The sequence below is a fragment of the Aphelocoma coerulescens genome, chromosome 3 (assembly GCF_041296385.1).
Source record: "Aphelocoma coerulescens isolate FSJ_1873_10779 chromosome 3, UR_Acoe_1.0, whole genome shotgun sequence".
NCBI classification, from domain to species: domain Eukaryota; kingdom Metazoa; phylum Chordata; class Aves; order Passeriformes; family Corvidae; genus Aphelocoma; species Aphelocoma coerulescens.
In genome coordinates, this window is record NC_091016.1 from 51,640,684 (window position 1) to 51,656,871 (window position 16,188).

General features: G+C 36.9%; 1 protein-coding gene across 1 annotated transcript in view; it reads left to right on the forward strand.

Moving 5' to 3' along the window:
• DISC1 (DISC1 scaffold protein) overlaps nucleotides 1-16,188 on the forward strand; it is a 191,732-nt gene that overhangs the window by 80,604 nt on the left and 94,940 nt on the right. The window contains 2 exon segments of the mRNA XM_069010268.1: nucleotides 637-739; nucleotides 11,561-11,749. Of these exon segments, the coding sequence (XP_068866369.1) occupies nucleotides 637-739; nucleotides 11,561-11,749 (292 nt within the window).

Genomic DNA, 16,188 nt, shown 5'->3' on the forward strand with positions numbered 1-16,188 from the left:
CTCTCCGTGTTTTCAATACCAAAGCTGATTGATTGCTGAAGGACCTCCAGTTAAAAAGATAAAAAAGAGAGCAAGGGAAAATCAGAAACCTGAACCTTAGTCCTCTGTGTGTCCTGACTGTGAAACAAAGTACAATATCAAGATGGTATAGCCTTTGTTGTTGCCTGTGCAAAAAATAAGGCTGCTTTGCCTTTTTTTTTCAGTTAAAATGCAGAGCACGGTGTATTTTGTATAAGTCAGTGCGCATGGTATCTTATGGCATTTTAATCTCCAAATACTGGCTTACTTATGCTCCACTTCAAGCATGATTATTAATACTGAAATTGTACAGAATTTGTGAGATGGCCTTTCTTCTGTGTGCAGCCTCAGTATCTAGGTGTGAAACATGTCCTCTCTCATGCAGGTAGCTAATGCTAATACCATTCCTTGTTTTAATAATAGAATGTGCAGCACAGCCTGGAAATTTTGATTCGTGTTGGGTGTTTCTGTGAAGACATCACTTTTTATTAAGCTTTTTTACCTTGCTTCAGGATGTTATGTCATGTCTGTAAACCAAGAACATTTGAAGCCCCATTTGAACTGCCTTATACTTTTACATTAATAAATTCTCTATCATGGCTGTCTGCCTCACTTTAGGTTTGCATGAGTCAGAAACTCTGCAGTACTTTGAGGAGAAAAGTGAGTGATATTGAGACTCAACTACCAGCTCTACTCGAAGCCAAAATGCTGGCTGTTTCAGGTAAGTTTTTAGTGATGAGAAGGACTAACATTGTTAAGGAGTGTATTAGAGCAGTTGTTGACCTCTTCATAACAGACTTGCTAGGAAAAGTTGTTCATGTGCTTATGTAGATCCCTTGAAGTCATGGCCAGCCCGGCAGAACAGGGCTATGCTATGCCTTGTGTAAGGTACCTCAGGTCCCTCTCTACAGTTTGGAACTCCTGGCAAAAATCTGAAGCTGTGTGGTAGGCAGTAAACATGCAAAACACATGGTATTTTTCCATAGGTGAAATTGATATATAATCATCAATAGCTGTTCCAGGACTCTACGAGTTACATTCTTAGAGCTCTCTAGCTAAGTTAGAAATTTATAGCTAAGGTATCATAATTACAAGTGTGGCTTTAAATGACACTTTAAAACGGAATACAATAATTGGCAGCTTCTGCTGTTCAGATCATTAAACAACTAACGCTGGCAGCGAAAGAGCAATTTCATCCTTGGAGCACTCATGCATGTTATTTACAACCAGTAAAACACTGAAATGTGATTACAGAGTCTGATACATAACAGCCTTACGTGGCACTTGCTTGGGATTGCTGCACTGTTCACCGAGGAGAAAAGGCAGATCTCAGTTCTTTCTCTTAAATTGGAAGAGGTGGGTTTTCTAATTCAGCAAATGGTTTGCAAGTATTTCACTAGGTGTCTCTCTGCTAGACACCTGCCCTCAGAGAGGAAGCTGAGTAGAAGGGAATGAGGGCTAGAGTACAAGGAGTTTTCCAGTGTTACACCAAGTAAAGAAAGGCTAAAGGGTTTTTGAATACATGTCAAGATGAGATGTAGCTCTCCATATGTGATTTATATTTTCAATTATATACAAGAATCTATATTGCACATACAAATTATTTTAAAATGACACCTTCTGCAGTGTCATGTTTTGTTTGCCAGAAGAGGATAATGTCAGGCTTGAGCAAAGTCCTAAAGGAAATTAAAGCCCAAATCTTGTATTGGTGCTGGGCATGCTCAGTTTCCTTACTTCTCACAATACGTTTTTTAAATGGAAATCCTCTTTATTTCTCTCTCCACCTCTAAGAGGTAAACCAGGCAATTATCCTCCTCTACCCATAGGCTGTGTAAATGTAGGTAATTTTCTCACTTTCAGAAATGGGGTTTTATGGCTTGAGAACAAAGCAGCCCATAAACTGGACCTGCAACTGCATGTAGGAAGCAGTTGGCCAGAAAAGCTGTATTGCAGTCTGACACTTGGAGAGAGTGAATGACAACTTGAGGATCGTTTCCAAAACATTCATAACAGTATTTTATACTTGTTAGCTCTTAAAAGAGGTTGCTTGTTTCAGGAATGAATTCCAAAGGCAATTTAATGCTGCTCTTTCTATAAACTATTTTTACAATTCTTTGACTGCCTTTCTATGCTTTTTAAGAAGTATCAGTGCAATTTCTTTGTACTGATAAGAACCACTGTTTCTTTTTTCACTCTTGCTTCAGGGAATTTTAATGACTGTGAATGGTACAATCCTAATTTGTTACTAAGGCAGAATTCTACATAGCATGGTTGAAAATCAAGGACGAAAGGTAATTTGGTTACAGTGGATGCTGTAATTTCTTTACCTCATTGTAAGATACAGATACACTTAGTCAATGTGATGGAGCTTATTTATGTAAAATGCAGAGTTATATATAGAGGACACAGGGGAGATATAAGAATAAAAAGAAAATTGTTTCTCTGAAGACCTGTAAGTAAAAAAGAAAAAAAAAAATCTGAAAACACCAGGAATAGTCTTAGAGCATGCAGTGAATAAAATCAGAAAAGCCAGGATGCGGAGCGAATTGCGGCTAGCTAGCAGAGAAGCAAGTCAGGAAGAAAAAATTTGATAAATGCAGAAGAAGAAAGAGGAAGGAAGAGATAAAAATAGTGGTGGGGTTTTTTGTGTGGGGTTTGTTTGGTTTGGTTTTTTTTTTTTTTTTTTTTTTTTTGGTTTTTTTTTAACTTAATAAGGCAAAACCAATTAACAGTGGATAATGGAGGAGGCTGAATTACTCTAGTTTCTCTGTGTTCCTGTGTTAGGAGTAAATGAATGACACCTCTTAAGGAAGGCATAGTTAAGAAGCATGTTTTAACCTTCTAAGTACTGGCTAAGATTTAAGCAAGGCACTTTATGTGCATATTCCCTGATCTCTCAGCAATGTTATTGAACAATGTTATTGAACAGCCTGGATATATTCAATTGTTAGAAGTTGGAAGAATGTTCAGTTGGGTAATATGCAATTATTTAAGGATACTCTTGGAACAGTGTGGCATTCAGAAGGAATTATAGTGTCCATATGTAAATATGCAGTAATAATAAATTTTACTGGTCATAGTCAGAGGTTTTCATTTAATCTCGAAACATCAGGCAGGTTAAATGTCTGTTACTTCTTTTTATGTAGCAGTTACATAATTCATTCAGACAGTGTCTTTAAAAACATTACTAATGGATACTGAGAACAACTGTTTTTCTCTATACAGATGTAACATCATTTTTGATTAAAGTAGCATTCTTGAGGAAGCAGAAAGAGTTAAGTGACTTTGGAACAGTGTCAAAACAAAAAGGTGACTGTATCCCAAAAGTTGATTAGATGAGCTAAAGAATAGAGTTATTAAGTGAAAATTAGCTTTCAGAGCTCATATGTGGTGACTTAATGATGTGATGACTTGGAAGGCGTGATATATACCTCAGCCTTTAATGGCTATCTTGACAGCTTCAGACAACATTCATTTGCTGTATGGACTGTACTTTCTAATACAAATACATTGATTTAAAATACTGATGTATTTGCACCAAAAAATGTAAGAATATAGTTGATATTATTTTTAGAGGAAAATACCACAATAAATGCAGTGTAAGCATAACAGTTCTGTTAGTGCTGTCGATACAATACCTTGGATTTTAAGGCTGTATGATAAATGATACTGTAAAGATGCAAGAGACAATACTATGTATATAAATGCCTCTCCTTCCTATTATTTCATTCTGGGAAGAAGTATAAAATTAAATTTGGAAGAGAAAAAAGAAAGTTTGTGAATATTTGGATTATTGAAGGCCATAAAATAATAAAATTAAATTCCAGTGAGCTTTTGTATAGGAAAAAGAAAATAAGCCCATGCTTACATGTTCAAGAGGTATTTCTATCAACAGTTACAATTCAGAACGTTTATATCAGCACCTCACTTACTTCTGATTGGCCTGTTGGGACAAATAAACTAATAATTAATACTCTGGAGATGCTAGTCCAGAATTTTCCTCTGAAGATAATTAGTAGGATCCTGTATTTTTCCAGTTTTTAAGTCAGTAGCTTTAGGTAATTATAGGTAACAGGTACTCCTGATGCCATGAGGTGTTACTGTTGATATGCACATTTGTAAATTCTCATCAATGAACTATTATAGTTTAGCATCTAGTAGGTCTTTTTTTAATTACAAAAAACACCTTAATGTCAGTGCTTAGAAACCTGCATGCGATTTTTCTAACAGCTGCTTCTTACAGTGGCTTTTAACATGCTTATAAAATTTTGCAGTCAGTTATAGGAAGAACATGACAGTAGGTGATACTCTGTTCTTTTTTTCAGCATTGTGTGACAATTTAGCATGAAATTTTTCTAGGGAATAAATTTCAGATGAAATAATTGGAAGCTGGTAAGAAAATTCAAGTAGGATGGTGTTTAAGCAAGTGTGAACACAACTGTAGAAATATTATTGAAACTTATTGTTGTATTTTGAGCTGTTTTACACAAGAGGAAATAATAAGAAATCGTGTGTTTCTGGTTTTTCCTTAGTGAGAAAATAATTTTGGAATAGGAGGGAGGATGCAAACTAAAATGAATTTTTAGTCCTGTTTTGTCTGTTTCCTATATTTGAATAAAAGAGGTTTATTGAGGTTCATTTTACAGTGTTTTCATAGGCTCTTTGAGAACTTTTTTTCCTCTTGAGAATGCATATTAGCATGGGACTGGATAGCCAGAAAGTGGCTTAATGGGAAGCTAAGCAGGCATGAATGAAATACTGTGTTTATCGTGTAGTTATCCATGAGATGCATGTCATTAACTTTCCTTCTGTCTTTGCAAACACAAATTAGATCCCAACACAGGAGTTAGAGTGAGGTGACTTTTAGCTTAAAAAAAAAATTGATCTTAAAACTGTCTATACCAGTAAGAGATCATATGTCGTGATCCTATAAATATCATTACCTCTATTTCATTAAGTACTGGCAAGTGGGAGCTGCTTGGAAATGATATTGTGGGATGATTTTTCAGCAGTACAATAAGATTTTTTTCCTTATGACAATGTAAAAGCATAGTTTTAGAAATAACATGACATAAATACTAGATAGCATATTTCACAAAGCTTAATGTTGGGGCTGTTGCCTCTTTGGCTGCACTTTGATGCTTATTTAGGAGAAGTTCAGCATGGATCCAACTGTAACAAGAAGAGCCCCGAGCTTTCCAGCTCTGGTACTAAGTATTCCTGTTGGGAATGCGTATGTTAGAGAGGGGACAGCGCCATCAGGCTGGAAGATGCCAGTGCAGGCGGAAGGACATTTTCAGCTATCCATCTGTGGTTTATGTTAATGTGGATGCCTTGTTTTCGTGCTGTGGTCTGTCATTTCATGCAGAAATGTGAATGGATGCATAGTTCTTGGTATGATATCGAGTCCTTCCCCAGACATGCCACATACAGCTCTTAATTTGTCTTTCACTGGAAGGTAATGGTCTTCCTGGTTTTTTTAATATTTTCTGTTTCTGAGAACTGTTGTTTTGTAGTGGTTGCAGAACTTGCCTAGTCTTAGAGGAAAAAATAACAATGCCTCTGTGCCTTCTCATGAAGGCTCAGTTTTTTGATGAATTGGAGTCCAGCACAGGTCTGCATCTTGTCAGATGACATAGCTGGTTCCACACTTTCCTCTTCCTGATTCCAGCAGCAGTCTGGGTTGATGGATCAGAGGCATATTGAGATTAATTCAGCTTCATGACTGCAGTGTCTGGTTCCAGCATTCAGAGCCGTGTATGGTCATGTCTTCCCACAACCCTCACTTTATACTCCACGGAATAAAATTTGCCCCCATGTATTGGTGCAAGCAGTGTACTTTTTGGCATGCCTGTTAACTCATTTAAAAAATAATGCTAGTGTGTCCCCCAAACCAAATCTCAAATGGTCCCTCAGACTTCAGACAGCTCTGTGTTACTGTTGGTCCCCAGCCAGCAGTTAAGTACTATGTGGACAATCTCTCTGCTTACAGTGGGGAGGAGACTTGGGGAAAAAAAAGTAAAACTTGTGGGTTGAGATAAGAACAGTTTAATAACTGAAACAAAATAAAATACAGTAATACTAATGTTAAAAATAACAGCAATAATGATGGTAATGAAGACAAGAGTGAGAGAGGCATAAAGCCCAAGGCAGGCAAGTGATGCATAATACCAATGAAGTGGTGCTTATCATCCACAGACCAGTGTCCAGCCTGTTTCCAGGCAGTGATTAGTCCCTCCCAGCCAACTCCCCCCAGTTTATTTTCTGAGTATGATGTTCTATGGTGTGGAATATCCCTTTGTCCAGTTTGGATCAGCTGTCCTGGCCGTGCTCCCTCCCAGCTTCTGGTGTACTTGCTTGCAAAGCATGGGAAACTGAGGAGTCTTTGATTCTAGGCTAAGAACTGCTCAGCAACAGCTAAAAACATCAGTGTGTTATCAACATTATTCTCTGCCTAAATCCAAAACAAAGCACTGTACCAGCCACTAAAAAGAAAATTAACTCTATCCCAGCTGAAACCAGGACATTATGCTGTTTGTCTTTTTAATCTCATTTTCAAGTCAGACTGCTGGATGTTACTGGCTTTCAGTGAACTTCAAGGGTAATTCATTGTAGCTGAAGTTCCAGCATAATATGTGACCAGACAGCAGAAAATCTTTTCTTCTGTTGGAGAAGTCAGTCATGGAACAACTTACTCTCTTATGCTTCTCTTACCCAATCGGCTATCCCTGGAGCAGGAGAGAAGGTCAAGTTATCTCTTTGGCAGTTCCTTTTCTGTGATTTTGTGCTCAAAGGAGACATATTAGATGTGAGAGCTGTGAAGGGAAGGTTCTATCACCCTGTAGAAATGCTGTGCTCTGTTCTGGAGGGGATGAGAGAAAACACTTGTGGAAGGGGACAGTGATGTCCCTCTTTCCATTGTTACTACTGGTTTGAAATGTTATTACTTTGGGGTTTATTTATTTGCACTTTCCCCCTCTCCCCCACCCCTTTCTTTTCTTTTTTTTTTTTTTTTAATTCCTGTGTTGTTCTGTGGTGACTGATTCAGTCTGGGTACAAGAGGCTCTCTGTGACTTGAGAATTGCTCCTCCAAATGTATGTCTGTGGGGTCTCTCACCTTCTTCTAGATGGCAATTACCTTCCAGGATCACATCAATCACTCAGTTGTGTTATGCTTCATAAAAGCATTGACATGTGTTATTGCTTAAAAACAATAATTGCAATTCAAATATGCTGGATTTTTGTAAAATGTTTCAGGAGATGGTAGACTGTCCCTCATTTGCAGTTTATTTTTTCAGAGGTGCAAACACACTGGCAGTGCTTCCAGAATCTTACATTTCTGTCATGTCTTTAGCTTTTTCTCTTTCCTTTGTGAGTAGGTGAATGATATTTATTTTCTTCAATTTCTTTTGTGGTGTTGAAATTACTTTGTATCCTCATTAATCATAAGGTGGAAGATTTTCAGCCTTGAATTCCAGTGCCATTGATAAATACTATGGTGGAAAATGCCCTAAGCTAAAATGTAAATTTTCACTTTCTTATGAATTATTAAAGGTAGTGCTGTTAGTATATGAAGAATTAATTTATAGATAATGATGAAGAATGACCAGCCTACTCTTTGTTACATTTAAGCTAGTATCCAATAGATATGCTTTATTATTAATGAAAAAATTACTCCTTTGTCTGTACTACAATGAACATGTTTTCAGTGGGGTGAGACCTCTCTCTGCTTCAAGTATAAATAATGGTAACTATGGTTGTATGTAAATTCTGCCATAAATATGAGGAAAAAGTGTGAGTAAAAAATTTGTGGACCCTTAACTTTGTCTTATATTGTGAAGGGGGAAATATTTAATAAAGTTTAATTAATAAGATATTTCTTGTTTTTTGCAAAATCGGATGCATTTCAAACCATATTTTTAGTCAATTTGTTGCTGGCAAATGGTATCAAAATAATGATATTTTACTTCAAGGCTATTAAATGGGCAGCAATCTGCCCAATATAGTAAAATCTGACAGTAAGCTGTTATAATGAGCATGAGTTTGTGGCATGTATCTCTCTCTCTCTATATATATATATCTATGGATCTCTATCTATCTCTCTATATGTATTTGATGTGCAGTGTACTATTTAGCTGTAGCCATACAAGTAAAATTTTAGGAAGAGAGGAAATAAGGGAAATATACTCATGTTTGCACTAAGTAAAAGCAATTATAGGGCTGTTTTCTGCCTGGGGATTTTTTTTATTTTTACTGTTTTTCCAGTGTGGGTGGTTGTGCTTGATTTGGCTGGTATTTTTGGCATTCACATCAAGCCACTGGAGCTTACCTGATGTCGATTTCTGTAGAGGATGAAGGATGCATGGGAGGAGAGAGCCCCAGAGGGCGAGATTAAGGAGGAAGATTTAACTTCTTTTGTTGCTGTCTTTTGAGATAATGGTAATGTTCAGTCCCTCAAAGTGAAGTGTACATACTCAGTTCCTTATGACAGTGCACTGCAAGCACGTTACCTGTTCAGAGCACTGGATACTGCAAGCTTGCTGCCCCAGTTTGCACCAGTATGTTTATGTAAACATGTATGCAGGGGTTAAAATCGCACATCTCTAGCGAACATCACTGCAAGACAGGAGGAAAGATGGGAAAAGTGGCATCTTGCTCTTCAATCCCCTTCATAGAATCTCTGTCTCATGCCGTGGTTTAGACCAGAATCTCAGGTTTGGTCTTAGACTATTAACTCCTTAGCTTTGTTTTCTCTATACAGATTTTCTGAGTGAGCAGTCCTATTGGCTGCATGTTTTTTGAGTTTTGTGGGAAGAGTTAGGCTGACTTAACTAATATCAGCCAACTAGAACACTGTAAAACATAGCTCCAAGTAGTTGACAAAGTAACCGTTGTTGTATTCACTTAGGCAAATTAATTATTTGATCATCAAAAGGAAGAATTTTAAATTTTGAGGGTTTTAGCAGAATAAAATATCTTGACATGCATCTTCAGAATATTTCTATGGCATCCAATGTGATGTTGTCTCAACAAAAAAAAAATCCCGCAACAAAACAACAGCAATAAAAAAACAACCTAGGAGGGGATGTTTTTCAATGCTGGCAGCTATGGATTATGTATTAATTTTAAAATCAACTTTCTTATGGCATTTAGAAAGCAGTTACTTTGCTTGCTGTGATTGAGGTCAGAGCTCACTGATAATGGTACTTGTGATGCCCGAGTTTTTATATGCTCTTCTGAATTTTCACTGCAGACTTTCAGACATTTTTGCTGTCATGGGAAGCTGCATCAGGTAGGGTGTCTTTTTGGCTTTTGGGTGTGTATCTGATGCCATTTCCTTATAGCCTCAGTTTCGATATAAACTTCTCCTCTGGGAATTCAGATCCATTCAGTATATATAAAACTTTCATATGCAATATCATACCTTTCTCCTTGCTGTCCCCTGAAATGTAACAGCAGGCTCCAAATTCTAATGAAGATTTTCTCACCTTCATGTTTTATTAAGGCTCCTGTGCTTTGATGCTTGGGATGAGTTTAGGTGAATAAAGGTGGACTCAAGTCTTGTTGCCTTAGAAGCATCTGAATATTTGCCATTTTTCCAGTGATTTTGTATTGCTTATCTTGCTGCTTTGTTTTGCCCATTTGGAAACATGATAAATTAAGGTAATAAAATTTGTGCCGTTGTTTCCCAGTAAAGCACTGATAAGCCATAAGAGCTTATGATTTTTAAAGCATGTTTGTAATTATTTAACTGTATAATTCTTTGTAAGACAGAAGTGGCAAATAGGATTTTAACAGGGAATTAGAAATGAAGCACTTTTGACCTGTTAAAAAGAAACAAGAAAATGTCAGCTTTAAAAGAGGAAGAAGTTGAATGAAACTACTATAGCCTTGGGACTGAAAAAAACCACCAAAAAACCAAATGCAAAGGAAGACTACCACACTTAGCAATGTTCAGTCTTTAAACCTGACTTATTTGCTAAAGTATTTTGGTAAGTGCAGCCTCCCTTTGTCACATCTGCCCTTGTACAGCCGCTTGAGTTTGCAACAGCGTCTTTGCTGGTTTTTTTATTTGCCATAATTTTTTAATTTGCCATAATTTAATTTGCCATAATTCTGATGTGGATTTGTTTGGATTATGAAAATAAACTTTTAAATTGATCTCTTGTGTCTAAGCAACTGTTTGTTATATTGCTGAAACAAAACCAGAAAGAAACCCTTACATCTGAATAATGCTGGTGGTATTATAAAGTGATTTCAGATGTCTAAAGTCATTACACATACTTCAGAAGCTGATGAGACATTTGTGTGACTGGATGTGTTTTATGTTAATATTTGGTTCAAGGCTTAATTTTCTAAGTGCCTTTACTTACTAGATACCTTTGCTTATTAGATCACATCACCAAATTTTTGCTAATTTAGGATGTTATCAGAGTTTAAGTCTTATGCTAGAGATCTTCCTTCTTTTATGGGGCAATTCTATATGGAAATTATTTTTGTCAAGAGTTCTTTAGATAGAAGTGTGGGGTGGGGTTTGGGGTTTTTTTGTGTATTTGTTGGTTTGGTTTTTTTTCCCCCCCCAGCCAAGTATCTCAGTCATTGAAAGGATTTTGGTACAGCTATGTAAATGTAGCATTGTAATAGTTACTCTACTGCTATTTAAAAGTAATTTAATGGTTGAATATCTCACTGTCATTTTCTATTTATTATGGAGGACTTCTTTGTGACGTAAGGAAACATTCCTCTCCAGCTGCTTATAAAAATGGTTTTCAGAACGGTTAAGTGGATGAATGTTAGTAGGCTACACTCTAAACCACTTGGGAGTTCAACTTTTTACTTGGATCCCTGTCCAAAGTAACCAAACATTTTTAAAAACTCCAGAACAGCATGAGCTGGTGCTGCTGAGGCATTCTGCCTGTCTGTGACATTTCATGCTTCAGGGAGAGCCAGAAGTGGAGAGCTGTGACTTCTGGATATATTCTCTGAGAAGAGCATTTCCCGATGGTCTTTGCTTGAGGTGGAGGCCATTTAAGAAATGCAATGTGTCATTCATACACAACCTTCTGGTGCTTGTTACAAAAACCAGCACAGGGCTGCTATGTTCAGGGATGAAATACTTCATGGTCCAGCAGGTTGACAGCCTCTATTTCAAATGTACTGTGCATTGAGGGGTCCTCCAAAAGAAGAAAATGGTCTGATAGATAACACTGCAATGATCAATGAATTACAGTATGACGTTATTTGAAGTGTGAACCCGTAGGAAAAGGTTTCCTGAAAAAATGTAAATTGTATCAATAATTAAAGAAAATACCATTTCTTTGTGTGTAAGGTTAAATCAGCTACAGTTGTTACTCTTGTAATATTAATGAAGTGGATGCTTGCAAAGCAGTTTTTCTTTTTTTCCTCCAGTTGGTCTTTCAGTTGCTGTTGGGAAGTATAATTGCCTAATTTCCCAGGATTGCTATGTAAGCTACTGATGTTGCAAGTGTCTGCTTCATTGTGTTTTTCCTCTTTCTTCCCCCTGCCCCCACAAAATATGCAGGAAGTAATTTTGGCACTGCGAAGGATCTTGCCGAAGAAATAAGATCATTAACATCTGAGAAGGAGGGACTGGAAGGACTTCTCAGTGAACTGTTGGTTCTGAGTGCCAGAAATACACGAAAATTAGAGAGAATTAAAGATGATTACACCAGACTGAAACAAGAACTTGAACAAAGAGAGACTGCCTTTGGTAAGTAGTTTACAGATTGTTACAGCTTTTTGCTCAGTCCTGATCTCCTGGAGGTGTGCTGGGTTTGATGCATCATTCTGCATTTCACAAAACATAGTGATTGTTCTGAGGAAAGTCTGGCAATGACCTAGATAACCAGTATGTTCAATACCCTCTCAGCTGTTTCCCCTGGAGTTGGGGGAGGCCATGGGGAACAAGGGATACCCCAGCAATATACCACTTTTTGAATTCTATCTTAGCCCAGTTCTCAAAACCTTTCTTTTCTACGCCCATTTTTATCCTAGTGATGTTGGCACTGTGCTTGTATTCACATACAGAGGAACATGTGGTCTTTATGCAGAAGCAGTAGATGTGTCTGGCTGTGACTACAGGAACATGTTTAGTATATGTAACTAAGTGTTTAGTGTGTACATATACAACACATTTGGTGGTGGGTCTGAATGTATGAGGTGCAAGAGATTCTTGATTATGAAAACAAGAGTTCTGGTAGTAAATTTGTGTCTGAGGGGGAGTTTAAACAGCTTGCCAAGTGCTGCTCTCACACAACTATGAGCAGTGTGCTTGGGTTGTAGTGTTGTGGTGGAACTGGGGAGGTTGTCTGCCATTACTGGGAAAGCTACTGACAGATTATCAAATAGCAAAGTCATTCCTAGACTTGACTTACTCTCTTGTCTGCTCTACTCCTGGAGTTGAAGCAGTTAAAATGGCCTTTCTGCTTGCTTGAATGAAAAGGCTCAGTAATATTTGATTGACTACAAATGTACAGTTACTATAATTACCTCTAAACAATTAAATATAATTCTGAGAGCTGTTTTAAATCTCTAGGATTTTGAAATGTCTTTCCTTTTTCAGGATCTTATGAGCAGTAGGTTGGGTGAAGAGAGGAAGGTGCCTCTGTTTTAGAAGCATATGAAGTTTCTTCATAGGCAAGTAGATAAGTAGAGCTACCTTAGAAACAAAATGATTTGTAGGCAGCTGGATACATCTAAGAAAATGTTTTAAAAATTGATAAAATAATGTATATACACACACACTTCTAGATAAGAACTTGCTTTTTTAGAATCTAGATAAAATAAATAAAAAAAAAATCCTCAAATTTGGTGCATTGCGATACAAACCCAGAAATGCAGATGAGGCAACGCTGCTTCTTTCCTTGGATTTTCAAGTGAGTTGAAAAGGGTTCTGACCTTCTAATCAGTCCATTTTGTTTCTCTCTTGTTTCTAGGACGATTAAACTTCCTGTAATGCACATGTACCTTCTCATTTGTGTTTTAATTCAGCAGGGTTTTAAATAAAACCTTTGCAAGACTCTTGCTGAAACAACAGAAATGGTATCAGTTTATAGACTCTTTTTCTCCTTTTGCATTTATATAGCTGTAAGGAGATACCTTCTTCACATGGCCTCTACTGTCCACAATTTGTGACAATAAATTTCAAAATACTGAGTGTTTATTATGTAGATTTTCTTTTAATTTATTGTGATTCTGCAGGCATAAGGAGAAATCTATCCTTGTGTTAAAATAAAATGCTGTCAAGCAGATACTAGTCAGATACATAAATTGAAACCTGACATCTTCCCTTTTCGTTGTCCCTGACCCTTTACATGTGATCTACCCTATTTTCTCCTTTTAAAAATGGAAATATTTGAGAACACTAGCATGGGTTTGATACCAACGCATTTAACTGAATGTAAGCCTTCAGATATACTCTGGAAAACAGTATGCAGATGTCTTGAGGAAGAGAGACCACCTTTATGAAACAGTGCTATTTTGCACAGCACTTTTATGTTTATGGAATAAAGCATAAAGAACCGGAATACAATTTTGTTGCCATTTGTTTTTGCTGTTGTTTGAAAGAACTAGAGATAATTGTGTTGGCTTTGTCTGCACTGTGAAAGGTGTAATTTGAGTTGGGGTAGCTGACCTGACTTACTTCACAGCCTTAGGCCTGGTGTTTCATTTATGCCAATAAAATCTGTGTTGCTGCAGAGAAAGGCAGTTCTGCCTTTTTTTTTTCTGTGTACCTGCCCCAACCCATATACTAGGTCAGGGTTAGGGTTAGGTCCTATACATGTCTATTTCTCTGTCATCTGGCACTTGAATTGTTGTTTTGTGCCTGTGAGCTTCTTGAAAACTTACTTTGATTTTTTTTTACTGAACATAATACTATTTTGTATGGAAAATATTAGACAAAAAAATTATATGTTAAAATGTGTGTATGTTTGTCTTTCTCGTGTATAAATTGGTCACCTATTTTTTACTTCATTAATAATTGTTGATTTCTCACAGTAATGCAGATATAAGGAAGCAGACATCAAGGGAAGAGACTTAATCACACAATAATCAGAGCTGGAATTTTAAATAGGACACATCATTAGCATGTTAATGAATTTTCTCACTCTGTGCCAGCTGCCCAAGTATAAAAGATATTGCAGATGTAGTGCAAAAATCAGGCTTGGCTTACTGCACTGAGAGCTGTCAGTGCTCCCTATAAAGGAAATTTGATAAAAAATACTCTCATATTTTTAGAGATGCTCAAAAATATGTTTTTCATGTTGGATAATAGAAGCATTGACAAGTAACACTATGTATTAGCATTTTAGGATGAATAGCACTAATTTGCCCTTTAGACATTGACTTTCTTCTGAGGCCGTCAAAACGGAGCTATAAAAGTGATTAACTTTTATTGTCATTTTGCAGATAGGAAAGCCAGAGACTTAGAGGTCATGTAATTTACCTGGAATGGGGGTGAAACAGTTTCCCAGTTGATGGTCTAGCATCAATCCTGATTGATTCAATCACTTGAAATAAACACGTGAAACCAAGTGGTGCTGTGATTCTGTGTGAGCTTTATATTCTTCTGGACCGCATGACATGGTGGTTCTGGGAAAATCACTGAAGGTCTTGTGCTTCATCATTGAGCAGACCTGTCTTATAAAGTCAGAAGGTTCTGTTGTGGCAAAGAAGAGAACTGCTTTACAGCCCAAAACAACTAGACTTGCGTTCCAGACAAGTGAGGCTTAATTAATTGCCTGTCTGCCAAACTGTTGGATTCTGCTTATAGATCCTGGCTTGGGTTGATTGGCATTTGTAACCCAGGGCTGGAAGTGAAACTTACCCTCTTGTGGTTTTCTCACCACCAGTACTGATGGGCAAGTTTTCCTGCCTCGTCTGCTGAATTCTTTTCTTGGCTGCTCTCAGCCTTTTTCTGCCCCTGTTACAGTTTTGGGAAAGCATCTCCTGTAAGTAGTGCATGTACACACACAACTAGGGGGGACTGTGCTTCCTGATCTAATTGCTAGGTTGTGCTTGCCAAATCATGTTAAGAAGAATTTCTATACTGAATTAATTTCTGGAGGAAATATAAAATAAAGGCTTTCATGCACATGAAAACAGATTTTTAACCCTTTAAAAAAAAAACCCAAAACCCCAACTACTATTTGAAGGCTGATATTTCAGTCTCTCTCCTCAACTCTTGTTGCCATCCTTGAGTTTTATTGTCTTAGAAATTGCTTGTGTAAGTCCTAAAGCTCTTACCAGCCTGGTTGTAAAGTCAAGGTTTCTGGAATTGAACAGATACATTTAATAAACAAGGAACTAGATGTAGCAGAGGGGCTGCTTGGGAAGCTGGAAATCTGTTTCACACTCAGTTTTACTTTTGTTCAATACACACACTCTGCATGCTTGCACAGAATATTTCACAGTGTTTTGGCCTTTTAACAGAAGAAAAACCTATCAGAGTCCATTTTTTAATCTGCTTTTTTTTTATTAAAAAACCCAATGTTTTAGCTGTGGAATACTACTTAGGAATGAAATGTTTTCAGAATGTACTTTGAAGAATAACAAAAATTCTGCTATTCCTTTTGTAGTCATTGTTCCAAAAGCCGCATATTTGACTGTTACAGAGGATGAAATTAATTAGTCTAAAACTTAACATTGTGTGGACAGCAGAAAGCACTAGTGGTGCTGCTTAATGTAATACTTGCTATTACATACTGAAATATTTATGAAAAGGTTCTGTGCTTCATATGCAATTGTATGGGATGTGATTTATCAAACTGTTAATGATCATTTGCTACAAAGCATTTTTATTCTCTTTCAAAGACATTTTTTTTCTGATAGGTACAACACAGAAAGTCCTACAATAGAGACATGTGCAGTGTGCTTTGCACTGGGAAACCTACCATTTTTGTTTGTTTAAATATTTGTTTTTAATAATAGCAGAGCTTTTGTATTACAGCTATTTCTCTTCACAACTGGTCTTTGGAATGCTATTTGAAGATGTCTATAGATTATTAACAATTTTACACCATTTTCAATTGTTGCAGAAAATACCAACTAAGTATGACATAAACCCATGTGCCTGTGACACAACCAGAATGATTCCATGTTTTGCGTTACTGATTTTTGAGGTGGTGGTTTTAATGTTCTTCCTCGGTG